This window comes from Schistocerca americana, chromosome 8, assembly GCF_021461395.2.
Source record: "Schistocerca americana isolate TAMUIC-IGC-003095 chromosome 8, iqSchAmer2.1, whole genome shotgun sequence".
NCBI classification, from domain to species: Eukaryota; Metazoa; Arthropoda; class Insecta; order Orthoptera; family Acrididae; genus Schistocerca; species Schistocerca americana.
The window spans coordinates 127,281,707-127,294,999 of NC_060126.1; the positions used below are offsets into that span (position 1 = coordinate 127,281,707).

General features: G+C 44.9%; 1 protein-coding gene across 1 annotated transcript in view; it reads right to left on the reverse strand.

The window, feature by feature from the left end:
* LOC124545623 overlaps positions 1-13,293 on the reverse strand; it is a 108,891-nt gene that overhangs the window by 31,642 nt on the left and 63,956 nt on the right. Inside the window, exon 6 of the mRNA XM_047124570.1 lies at positions 4,378-4,710. Coding sequence (XP_046980526.1) covers positions 4,399-4,710 — 312 coding nt within the window. The 3' untranslated portion in view covers positions 4,378-4,398. The remainder of the gene's footprint in view (positions 1-4,377; positions 4,711-13,293) is intronic.

Consider the following 13,293-nt stretch of genomic DNA (forward strand, 5'->3'; position numbering starts at 1 on the left):
TTCACCTTAATTACACTACTGGCCATTAAAATTGCTACACCAAGAAGAAATGCAGATGAAAAACGGGTATTCGTTGGACAAATATATTATACGAGAACTGACATGTGATTACATTTTCACGCAATTTGGGTGCATAGATCCTCAGAAATCAGTACCCAGAACAACCATCTCTGGCCGTAATAACGGCCTTGATACGCCTGGGTATTGAGTCAAACAGAGCTTGGATGGCGTGTACAGGTACAGCTGCCCATGCAGCTTCAACACGATACCACAATTCATCAAGAGTAGTGACTGGCGTATTGTGACGAGCCAGTTGCTCGGCCACTATTGACACGACGTTTTCAGTTGGTGAGAGATCTGGAGAATGTGCTGGCCAGGGCAGCAGTCGAACATTTCCTGTATCCAGAAGGGCCCGTACACGACCTGCAACATGCGGTCGTGCATTATCCTGCTTAAATGTAGGATTTCGCAGGGATCGAATGAAGGGTAGAGCCACGGCTCGTAACACATCTGAAATGTAACGTCCACTTTTCAAAGTGCCGTCAATGCGAACAAGAGGTGACCGAGACGTGTAACCAATGGCACCCTATACCATCACGCCGGGTGATACGCCAGTATGGCCATGACGAATACACGCTTCCAATGTGTGTTCATCGCGATGTCGCCAAACACGGATACGACCATCATGATGCTGTAAACAGAACCTGGATTCATCCGAAAAAATGACGTTTTGCCATTCGTGCACCCAGGTTCGTCGTTGAGTACACCATCGCAGGCGCTCCTGTCTGTGATGCAGCGTCAAGGGTAACGGCAGCCATGCTCTCCGAGCTGATTGTCCATGCTGCTGCAAACGTCATCTAACTGTTCGTGCAGATGATTGTTGTCTTGCAGACGTCCCCATCTGTTGACTCAGGGCTCGAGACGTCGCTGCACGATACGTTACAGCCATACGAATAAGATGCCTGTCATCTCGACTACTAGTGATACGAGGCCGTTGGGATCCAGCACGGCGTTCCGTATTACCCTCCTGAACCCACCGATTCCATATTCTGCTAACAGTCATTGGATCTCGAGCAACGCGAGCAGCAATGTCGCGATACGATAAACCGCAATCGCGATAGGCTACAATCCGACCTTTATCAAAGTCGGAAACGTGATGGTACGCATTTCTCCTCCTTACACGAGGCATCACAACGCCGTTGAACTGCTGAACATTTGCATATCACCGCATCTTCTTCCTGCCGGTTAAATTTCGTGCCTGTAGCATGTCATCTTCGTGGTGTAGCAATTTTAATGGCCTGTAGTGTATTATGATTGTAGCAACACGTCTCTGAATTCGTTACGAAAGAATCACGCATTCTTGCAATTCTTTGGTCCATATTCTCTGGTACGCTCATAAACTAGTCCTGTTGATGTCAGAGACACCGAAAAACCTAAGTCTACGGTACGATAATAATGAATTCCATTTACCTGCACGTTTCACAATATGCTATATTTACAATTGCTCGAAATGGCGTTCTCCAGCGTCTATGCAAGTATGGCATTGTCGCATATCATCGGCGTCTTCCGTCGAGTGTCGCCGGCAGCGAGAATTCTTGCCATATCATCTTCAGTCTCGACAGGCGTCCCGTGGAAAAGACTTTCCACATGGCGCCACAGGAAGAAATCATGTGGGGTGAGACCAGGCGAATGTGCTGACCACCCCCCTTGCCTACCCACTATTCAGTGAATGCCTGATCCAGGTGTTCACGAACGCTCAGCGACGTGGATCCCCATCACGCTGCAAGTACATCAGTTGACGTATCGTAAGTTGGATATGTTCCAAGAACCTTTGCAACGGTACGTGTATTCCACTGTCATTTCTGGATCAGTGTCCCTTGCTTCAGATTGGTGCATTTACCATCACTGAAAATTTGTAACATCATGATGGAATCACGTTCCACATAACAGTGCAGAACATACGTACATTAAATTAATACCGGACCACGCGTTGGGAAAAAAAAGTGGAAGACGGTCAACCGCAATTCGCCCTTCTGTCAGCTACTATGATTACACAACAGTGACCAGTGCAAGTCTGTCTGTGCTGTGTCATTAACTGACACTTATTTACAACAAATCACGCCAACTACGATGCGTTTCTGATAAATCTTCAATGTGTGACGCCTTGAAACGACACGATTTCGTAGCACTCAAACGATAATACGAAAAGCACCAAATAGAAAAGGCCTTTAACCGCCACTACGTCGATACTCGTTTTATTGTAACAAGTCGTACCAAAAAGGGCACTTTTCGAGATGCTGTCAGTTTACCGGTGTTTTGAAAAAGCGTATAATCAATGCACTATCAAATATGGGCTTCAGTGCAAACGACGTGATCCAAAACGGCGTGCCCTAAGTGTTTTGCTTGCTACGTAAAAGCAGTCGTACATCTCACAGGAAACGTTCCTCTACACGAAGCCAAAACGAAACGCGTCTGATTCTGCCTTGAAAACGATCAGCAACGTGAAATTCCCCACTCCGACGTCACAAAACTCGGCCAGCTCCACGTTCTCGTTTAATTTCACCCCCCCCCTCCCCCACCCCCATCCCCACCACCTCCCCACAAGTCGTGTGTGGACGGCAAAAGCGTCGTGGGATTTCCGCCACACTGAGGCCCTCGAGGAAGACAGGCCGCGGCGCGTACGTGAAGAAGGTAGGCCGAGCTCGCTCGCTCACTCAAGTCAGCAGAAAAACTGCGTTTCTACACCTTATTACTCGTAACGGGGTTTGTAAGTACAAACGAGAATTGCATCTTCTACTGGAAACCACTGTTATGGAATTTTAGTGTTATTTGTCCTACAATGATAGAAAGTGCATGGGCCTAATAATGATTTGTCACAGCTTTACTGCAGTGCAACAAAATTAAAATCATGTCAAAATCATTATCAGTTGCATAAAGCACCACATCTTATATGAAATGAGGACTGTTACGCAAGGAGACTAAATGCTACAAACAGGCCGATATACCATTTACGTCGACAACTGATTTTAAATTTTGTTGTGCAAGTAGTAATCAGTAAGACTTTATAATAGCAGATTCCAGTACAGGATGCAATACTCGTTAGTACGTACACACCCAGCTGACAGTCAACAGGTTTAGAAACGCACTGTGCCTGCTGAGTTAAGCCAGCGAGTGAGCTCTGGCCTAGCTTCGAGACGTACGCGCCGCGGCCTCTCTTTCTCGTGGGCCTCGCGCCACGTTGCAGTGACGTAGCTGATTAGTCTTAATTTGTTGAGGTGACCTGCCGCCCCACAATTCACGATTGCGACGCTAAACACCACATATCGCAAGTTGAACGGATTGTTTGGAGTAACATTCCTGTGATTGTTACTACTTTTGGTTCCAGTTCACTTGCAGTTCCGGCGCCCACGCATTGAAGCATGGTAATATACTTATACACCTTCAGATCTGAAGTACCCGTACACCCTACATAATGCGGAGTTGAAAACTACATGTCACGTGAGGCGGACCCTACGGTCAGTAGAGTTCATTCACTTCGAAAGTGGAGTAGTCGTTATGTCACCTGAGTAACGGATCCAACAGGGACACCTCAATCTTCTAAAGCTGTCCAAGCCAACGGTTTGTGCTGTGTGAAGAAACAATCACAGCTAAATCAAGACCACGCTGACGGACAGTTCCTTTATGAGAGGGCTGTAAATAAGAAAGCATGAAATGGACGAAAGCGAGTTCCAGAGTACTACCAGTGGTCCATCTATCAAGATGAATGTCCATGGGGAGAAAAACTAATGGGATGCAATTGTCGAGCAGTTCCCCATAAGCCCCACATTTTTATACGCTTTGCTAGAACCTAAGCGATGCTTGATGGTGTGAAGAGCAACGCAACAGGTCAGTGGAAGACTGGAAATGAGTGATTTTGAGTAATGAATCAGCTTGTGGCAACCATTGTACCAGCTAGAAAGTTGACTCTGTTGCAGACCGCAGCGTCCATCATCAACACCTTTTCTGATTTTGACTTTTGAAGAAGAAAGGGTTGCCATGTTTCCACAGACATTGACACACGTCTTGGAAAGAGTCCTCTGTAGAGTTCAAACCATCATAAAGGTGCAGGGTAGGCTTACCCCATGTTAATGTTCACCAATATGTGTCCGGATACTTTTGATCAGAATATCTATTTTTCCAGTAGTTGTGAACGAGTACATATACAGAGAATGATTATCCCACTCTTCCTCCCCTTTCACTGGGAGGAGTATTTAACCCCAGGCGGTGGAGCAACTGACATTGAGTCACTACTGAGTATGGAGGCAAATCACCTAACATGGATTAGGAGTGTTTTTGAAAACTAAGACGTAGGGAGGAGTGCTGGAGACGGGCGCTCACCTCGGGCGAGTGGTCCCGCGTCTACCGGCGGACGTTGCTGGTCCTGAGGGAGCCGCGCTGGTGCGTGGGCGGTACGTCGGAGCGCTCCAGCTCGTCTCCCGAGGACAGCTCGAGGTCCTGCATCATCTGCGCGATCTCGCGCTCCTTCTTCAGGTCCGGCCCCGAGAACTTGAGGTTGGCCAGCGAGCCGTAGGAGCGCGACCGGTGCTCCTGGCGGATGCTGTACGAGAAGGCGCGCTCGTTCAGGTGGCCCTTCTTGCGGTAGATGCCCGTGTTGAAAGGCGACGTCGACTCCTCGGCCAGGACTGCGATTTCGTCCTCGTCCGGCGACGCCTGCAAGAAGCATTTCGACTGTTACCGGGAGAGTGAAAAAATATGTCTCTGATGTAATGCCTCACAATGAGGTTTAAAGCAATGTTAATATGGAGTCGAAAATTATGGTGCGTCTCCCTAGTTCATTGGCCAGAGTGTAACTGCTAAGCGGAAGGTGCGAGTTCGATTCCCGGGTGACCGCTACGGTCGCAGGTTCGAATTCTGCCTCGGGCATGGATGTGTGTGATGTCCTTAGGTTAGTTAGGTTTAAGTAGTTCTAAGTTCTAGGGGACTGATGACCTCAACAGTTAAGTTTCATAGTGCTCAGAGCCATTTGAAACTTTTTTTTTTTTCGATTCCCGGTACTGCTGTGAGCGGGACACACTTAGCCTCATGACGGCAGTGAGGGAGCTACTTCAATGAGACGTAGCGTATCTAACATAACTGAAAGCGACAGCGGCCGGGAAAACAGTCCACTCAGGCCCACCCTTCCACAACATATTGGCAGAGCATGACCCTGGTAAATCGGTCCCGATTCACCCATTAAAGTCTGAAAGCAGAGCTACAGGGATTGAATAAAAGTATGGAAATACCGCGAAAAATGCATGCTTGAATATGCAGGTTATGCTGTTGTACCTTACAACAAGCGGCACAGGTGCAACGTGCTCAGTATATTGCAAGTGTCAGTCGCTGTTACAACAGTGTTCTGTATAGCGGTGAGAGCATTATGTGGGAGCTAAGTGAAGGTGGCAGGGGTAAAATACAGGGAGCAAAAGGCTATTTAAAGTTTGTACAGAAACCAAATGGCAATTATAAGAGTCGAGGGGCATGAGAGGGAAGCAGTCGTTGAGAAGGGAGTGAGAGTTGTAGCCTATCCCCGATGTTATTCTATACCGAGCAAGCAGTTAAAGAAACAAAAGAAAACTTTGGAGTAAGAATTAAAATCCACGGAGAAGAAATAAAAACTTTGAAGTTTGCCGACGACACTGTAATTCTGTCAGAGGCAGCAAAAGACGTGGAAGGTAATTGAACGGAATGGAAAGCATCTTGAAAGGAGGATATAAGTTGAAAATCAACAAAAGCAAAACGAGGATTATGGAATGTAGTCGAATTAAGTTACTTAATGCTGAGGGAATTATATTTGGAAACGAGACTCTTAAAAGTAGTAGAAGAATTTTGCTATTTGGGGAGCAAAATAACTGACGATGGTCGAAGGAGAAATGATATAAAATGTAGACAGGCAATGGCAAGGAAGGCGTTTCTGAAGAAGAGAAATCTATTAACATCGACTGTACATTTAAGTGTCAGGAAGTCTTTCCTGAAAGTATTTGTATGGAGTGTAGCCGTTTATGGAAGTGAAACATGGACGATAATTAGTACAGACAAGAAGAGAATAGAAGCTTTCGAAATTTGGTGCCACAGAACAGTGCTGAATATTAGATGGGTAGATGGCGATACTACGAGTAATGTGGAGGTACTGAACAGAGTTGGGGCGAAGAGGAATTTCTGGCACAACTTGACTAGAAGAAGGGATCGGTTGGCAGGACACGTTCTGTTGCATCAAGGCATCATCAGTTTAGTATTGGAGGGAAGCGTGCAGGATAAATATCGCAGAGGGAGACTAAGGCATGAATACACTAAACAGATTCAGAAGGATGTAGGTTGCAGTAGTTACTCAGAGACGAAGAAGGTTGCACAGGGTAGAGTAGCGTGCAGAGCTGCACCAAACCAGGTGGTGAAATTTTTGGTGCTTCTGTAAGCAAGATGGCCTAAGAGTTCGTTGTTTCCAAGAGGCAGCGCATGGAAGATCTATATCACATAGATGGAAGACGGGAAACGTCATCCGTTATGTCAGAAAGTGGATGAAAGTGTGTGTTGAGTGATCGTAACGGACGTTCATTGACATTCGTTGAAGAGGACTGCGACGAAGAATAAAAGTACAGCTGCAAAATTCAGTGCAGAACTGAATGTCGTACTCGCGAACCATGTTGGCACCAAAATAACGCGAAGGGAGCACCAGAAGCTGTGGAGTCCAGTGCGAGTTGGAATTCCAAAACCAGTAACCAGTAATGCAGATGCCCGTAACAGAAAAACATGGTGCCAAACCTATAAAACCTGGAATATGAGGCAATGAAAGATTGTCGTTTGTCGGATGAGTCTTATTTCCAATTTCTGTTCCGAATATCGGTTGATGTATTACATGTCGTTGCATATTAATCGATCAGCTTCCCTGTTTCGCTGACACACATTGCAACCTTCTGCCGCTAGAGGTCTCCTTGTAACATGGCAGTGCGTAACGTAACTACGTGAGTGCACGAGGAGCAATGAGCTGTAATCGAGTTTCTAGCCGCAGGATACGTATGTCCAATTGTAACCCAAAGAAGAGTGAAAGCTGTGTACTTTAGGGACTGTTTAGACATCAGTAATGTGCGGCGTTGTGTTGTTCTGCTCGTGACGAAGGAAACGGTGGTGCTAACCTCAACGTGTGTGACAGGGCTCAGAGTAGATGACAGCGTACGGCAGCTGACAAGACTCATGGAAATCGGGTTGATGCACTCATCAGAGAAGATCGTTGGGTAACACAGACACAGATCTCAGATAAATGTGGCATATCACGAGAGCGTGCACAGGCCATCGCGGCAGAAGTGAGGTGCGGAAAACTGTGTGCAAGGTGAGCGCCCCCAATACTCACTCCTGACATCAAACATCGATCAACTACTTCTTTTGCGCTTTGAGCGTCAAAGTAATCGGTCCCTTAACGACACTGGGACCGGTGATGAAAGCTGGGTTTACTATTTTGACACTGAAAACAAACGAACCAAAAAGTTCAAGACCATGTCATCAGTAGGCAAAGTGGTCTGGGACGTTCAAGGCGTGCTGGGAAAGGGTTACGTCCTCAGTACGTAGCAAGTGTCAGTCACAATCACAAAAATGTTCTGTCTAGCTGTGAGAGCATTTTGTTGGAGCTAAGTGCATCCGAAAGTGGCGAAAGTGTTCATGCTTATGTAACCAAGATGGCCTAAGAGTTTGGTATTTCCAAGAGTCACCATATGGAAGATTTATACCTCGTACAAGGAAGACGGAAAACGTTATCCGTTATGTCTAAATGCAACTGAAAGCACGAGTTCGAAGAGTTTGCCCATGATAATACCATAACACAAGCGAGCTCTGCGATATCTGCAACAATCTGACATCTTGGGTTCACTGTAACTGATGAAACCTCCATACAATCCCAACTTGGCCCCATCCGATTTTCATCTGTTTCCTAAATGTCCTTCGAGAACCATTCTGAAGTGATAAAGCCGTGCACGCAGAGGTGCGGTTGTGGCTCCGTCAACAAAATCCAACATTCTACATTGACTATATCAATAACTGGTCTCTCGTTGCGACAAATATGTTCGTCAGCAGTGTGACTAGTAGAGTCTTAATGAAGCTCGTTTTGTACGCTGTGAGGTCCGCCAGTTCCCGTTTTATTTATTCTGAAATGTTAACATTTTTGTTAAATGATTACAAAATTATGTGGATGTTTAGTTCAAACAATTGTTCGTTTCTTTTTGTTAATATCTTTACACTTGGTGCGCATGAATTTTCCGGATCACTTGTGTGTTATTTACTACAGGTAGCTCGTCATCCGCAACCAAACGATGTTGATGAGAAAATTTTGCTTGGAGTTAACCTATCATCTAGAATGCAATTTGGTTTGTTTCGATGTTTTCGCACCTACATTCGTTTTTACTTATGTTTTTGTGTGGCAAGCCTTTTTATTCCTCGCACCACGATGTGTTGCTTTTGAACACACTCTCGTATCTTCTAAAATAAATCGTAGGTTCAATATTGTCTGCCTATTCCAACATTTCTTCGAAATCCAAACTGATCTTCCACGAGATCGGCTTCTAGCAATTTTTCCACGCTTCTGTAAATAATCCGTATCAGCATTTTCCCCGACTTACTAAGTTGATAGTTCAGTAATAGTACACACGTCGGCGCTTGGTTGCTTTGATTTTGGAATTACTACACTCTTCATGAAGTCCGAAGGTACTTCGCTTGTCTCATATCTTGCACACGGGGTGGAAGAATTTTGTCGTGGCTGACTCTCCCATGGATATCAGCAGTTCCGAGGGAATGTCTTCTACTCCAGGGGCCTTGGTTCGGCTTAGTTCTTTCAGTGCACCGTCAAATCCTTCTCGCAGTATCATATCTCCCATCTGACCACTTCTTCTATTTCTATATTATTGCCTTCAAGTTCATTTCCCTTGTACAGCCCGACTATATATTCCTGTCGCCTTTCAGCTTTTCCTGCTTTGCTTGGCACTGGTTTCCCATGTCAGCTGTAATATCATAGAGCTGCTTTTTTTCTCTCTGTGGCATAGGCACGGGCTCGCGAATGTTGTAACTCGGCCGTCAAACGGTTGTGGCGTATAGATGGTCAGATGACTCCCGGTTTCAGTTGTATCTAGCTGATGGGCGCGTGAGAATGCGGTCTATGGTCAATGAAGGTATGAATGCTCGTGTCCTGGCATGAGGTGCTGCCATTACGCGATCTGGGCTCTGCTAAAATGGTTGCAAGTAGGTCCGTTTGTCCGGCTGCATGGAGCAATAGTAGGTACACTTTATGTGGACATCCTTTCAGACAATTTGTACGGCTTTTTGGAATTATAGTGCCCTGACTTCAATACGGCTCACCAGAACAACGTGACATGTGATTGCTCTTTGATTACACGCAGGTGGGTTGATTTGCCGACGCCCCCTTTCCTCCATCACCTGACCTGAATCAAAGAGACCATTTATGGGTTGCTGTCAACTCGATGAAACCCAATGCCACTACCGTAAGACCAATTTTTAGTAACACTGGATGCGTGAGTCAGTATCTCCAGAATGATTCGAACGTCTCGCATAGTCCACGTCTCGCCGTGATTCGGCAGGGTTGAGGGCTGCGCTAATAACAACACCGTCTACTGCTTTCCGATTATCTAGTGCTTCGTGTATTTCGGTTTCCAGCTATGTCAACTACAGGGTGAGTATTGTAAAATCAAACCCATAGATGAACTGCTCCAGAAACTACCGTTACGCTGGAATTAAATTTTATGAGTGATACGTAATTTAAATTTTGCATTTATTAACATTGTTGTTACACAGAATGCGAAATGGCCACGCTGGGCATCGAGGGGTTTTACCAATTGCTTTAATTTCCCGTGAAATGTTCACCTTCAGTCCATCAGTATTGTGAAGATTAGTTGCATAAACTCTCTCCTTCTAGTAGCCGGAAAGGGAAAAAGGAGTGCGCGTGCACAGCTCTGGGGAACGTGGAGGTTACTTTCCACCGCTCACAGCTCGTTCATTTGTGAAAGCTGCATGAGCACGAGTCAGTGAAACGTCCCATGTGTGAAAAGTAGCTCTGTCTCGTTGGAAGGAACTGTATTATTTTTCACTGTCAGTTAATTGTGCACAGAACTCTTCGGTGGTCGCGAGATATATATATATGAGTAATGATGGTCCGGTAAAAAACTACTGATCTCACTCTACGATTACCGGAAACTGCACAGGATGCACCAATTTTCATATCGTGGAGTGGACTCTCAAATATCTCGGAATCATCGCCATCCAGTGCTACACTAACTGACATGCCGCGATAAAAGAAACAATGCCTAGTCTGACATGAAATAGGACGTCTCGTCTACCTGTCGACGAACAATGTATTTAAGAAGCCTGTTTCAATAATCAATTCGTTTCCCTTTGTCTGCCTCCTTCAGTTTATGCACAGTTATGAGACTGTCTGGTTTCATTCAAACTCTACATCTACGTGACTACTCTGCTATTCACAATAAAGTGTCTGGCAGAGGTTTCAGTGAACCACCTTCAAGCTATCTCTCTACCGTTCAACTCCCGAACGGCGCGCGAGAAAAACGAGCACTTAAATTTTTCTGTGGGAGTACTGATTTCTCTTATTTCATCGTGATGATCATTTCTTCCTATGTAGGTGGGTTCGAATAGAATGTTTTCGCAATCGGAGGACAAAACTGGTGATTGAAATTTCATGAGAAGATCCCGTCGCAACGAAAAACGCCTTTGTTTTAGTGATTGCCACTGCAACTCAAGCATCATGTCTGTGGCTCGAACTTCCCTATTTCGCAATTATACTAAACGAGCGGCCCTTCTTTGAACTTTTTCGATGTCATCCGTCAATCCCACCTGACGCGGATCCCACGCCGCACAGCAGTACTCCAGAATAGGGTGGACAAGTGTGGACAAGTGTAGTGTAAGCAGTCACTTTAGTGGACCTGTTGGACCTTCTAAGTGTTCTGTCAATGAATCGCCGTCTTTGGTTTGCTCTACCCACAACATACCTATGTGATCGTTCCGATTTAGGTTATTTCTAATTGAAATCCCTATGTATTTAGTTGAATTTACAGCCTTCAGATTTGTGTGTCTTATCACGTAATCGAATTTTCCTTTAGTACTCATGTGAATAACTTCACACTCTTCTTTATTCAGGGTCAATTGCCACTTTTCGCACGACACAGATATCCTATATAAATCATTTTGCAATTTGTTACGGTTATCTGATGACTTTATACGACGGTAAATGACAGCATCATCTGCAAACAATCTAAGAGGGCTACTCAGATTGTCTCCTATGTCCTTAATATATATCAGGAATAATTGAGGGCCTATAACACTTCCTTAGGGAACACCAGATATTACTTCTGTTTTACTCGATGACTTTCCCTCTATTACTACGAACTGTGACCTTTCTAACAGGATATCATGACTCCAGCCGCGCCGGCCGAAGAGGCCGTGCGGTTAAAGGCGCTGCAGTCTGGAACCGCGCTACGGTCGCAGGTTCAAATCCTGCCTCGGGCATGGATGTTTGTCATGTCCTTAGGTTAGTTAGGTTTAACTAGTTCTAAGTTCTAGGGGACTAATGACCTCAGCAGTTGAGTCCCATAGTGCTCAGAGCCATTTGAACCATTTTTTGAACTCCAGCCGCACAACTGAGGCGATACTCTCCAGGCACGCAGTTTGGTTAGAAGACGCTTGTGAGGAACGTTGTCGAAAGCCTTCTGGGAATCTAAAAATATGGAATCAATTTGACATCCCCTGTCGATAGCATTTATTACTTCATGAGTATAAAGAGCTAGTTGTGTTTCACAAGAACGATGTTTTCTGGAATCGTGCTGACTATGTGTCAATAAATCGTTTTCTTCGAGGTAATTCATAATGTTCGAACACAGCATATGTTCCAAAACTCTACTGCAAATCGACGTTAGTGATATGGGCCTGTAATTCAGCGGATTAGTCCTATTTCCCTTTTTGGGTAATGGTGTGACTTGAGCAATTTAGGTACGGAATTTTCTGTGAGCGGGTTGTTGTATATGATTGCTAAATAGGGAGCTATTGTATCAGCATATTCTGAAAGGAAACTTGACTGGTATACAATCTGGACCGGAGGACTTTCCTTTGCCACAACGAGGATATCTACTTCTATGTTTCTTATCTTCGCAGTTGTTCTTGACTGTAATTCAGGAATATTTACTTTGTCTTCTTTGGTAGGAGTTTCGGAAAACGGCGTTTAATAACTCTGCTTTAGTGGCACTGTCATCAGTGACTTCACCGTTGCTATTGTGCAGTGAAGGTATTGATTGAGTCTTGCCACTGGTGTGCTTTATATATGACCAGAATCTCTTCGTTTTCTCCCTGATTCCGAGACATAGTTTCGTTATGGAAATTATTAAAATCATCTCGCATTGAAGCACGCGCTGTATTTCGAACTTCTCCAAACTTTGCCAAGCTTGGGGAATTCGCGTTCTTTTAAATTTGGCATTCCTCTTTCGTTGCTTCTGCAACAACGACCTGACCCGTTTTGTGTAGCATGGGGGATCAGTACCATCACTTATTAATTTATGTGGTATATATCTTTCAACTACCGCCGATACTGCCTCTCTTTTCTACACTTATGTGATCGGATCAGAAGAAGTGAAGACTGACTCTTAAAAAGGAGGTAAGAGCATTTTTATTCATGAAGAATTTTATGACAAGATATGTATTTAACACCAGATTTTTTGGGCTAACTTGAATACTGATTTTTTCGACTGGCATAATTTTCAGTAGCGGCAATGGCCTGTGGAGTATTTTTCGTTTTGCATTTGGCACCGAATCTGTAGTGTGCCGTACTTTTCTAGCTAAATATCGCATTCTGCTCTTCACTGGGATACTGGTATTCGCAAATTTTTCTACGATCACTTGACGTGTTTCTTCAGACGACTGACAACGATTACACGCCTTAACTTAACTTAACTATCTCCCGAACTGGACAAGGCATTTTACAAAAACACAGCTTTATTCCCGATACTGCACTGCAATGAAACGTACATTGCACTGACACACAACCATCCGACGAACGGCAACAACAATCAGTAGTAACATATAAATCCGCTAATAGCGCTAGTTGTGCGAGACTCTTTTATAAGTGGTTTCTGGTAGCTGTTTCATTGTAGGCTTATTCTGTAGTTCAAACTTCGTTATCTTTCGCCCAACCGCTCTTTGGCCATTAGTGCCACGTGCATAACAGCACTCTATAACCGTGCCGCTGGTCGTTAGGTCACT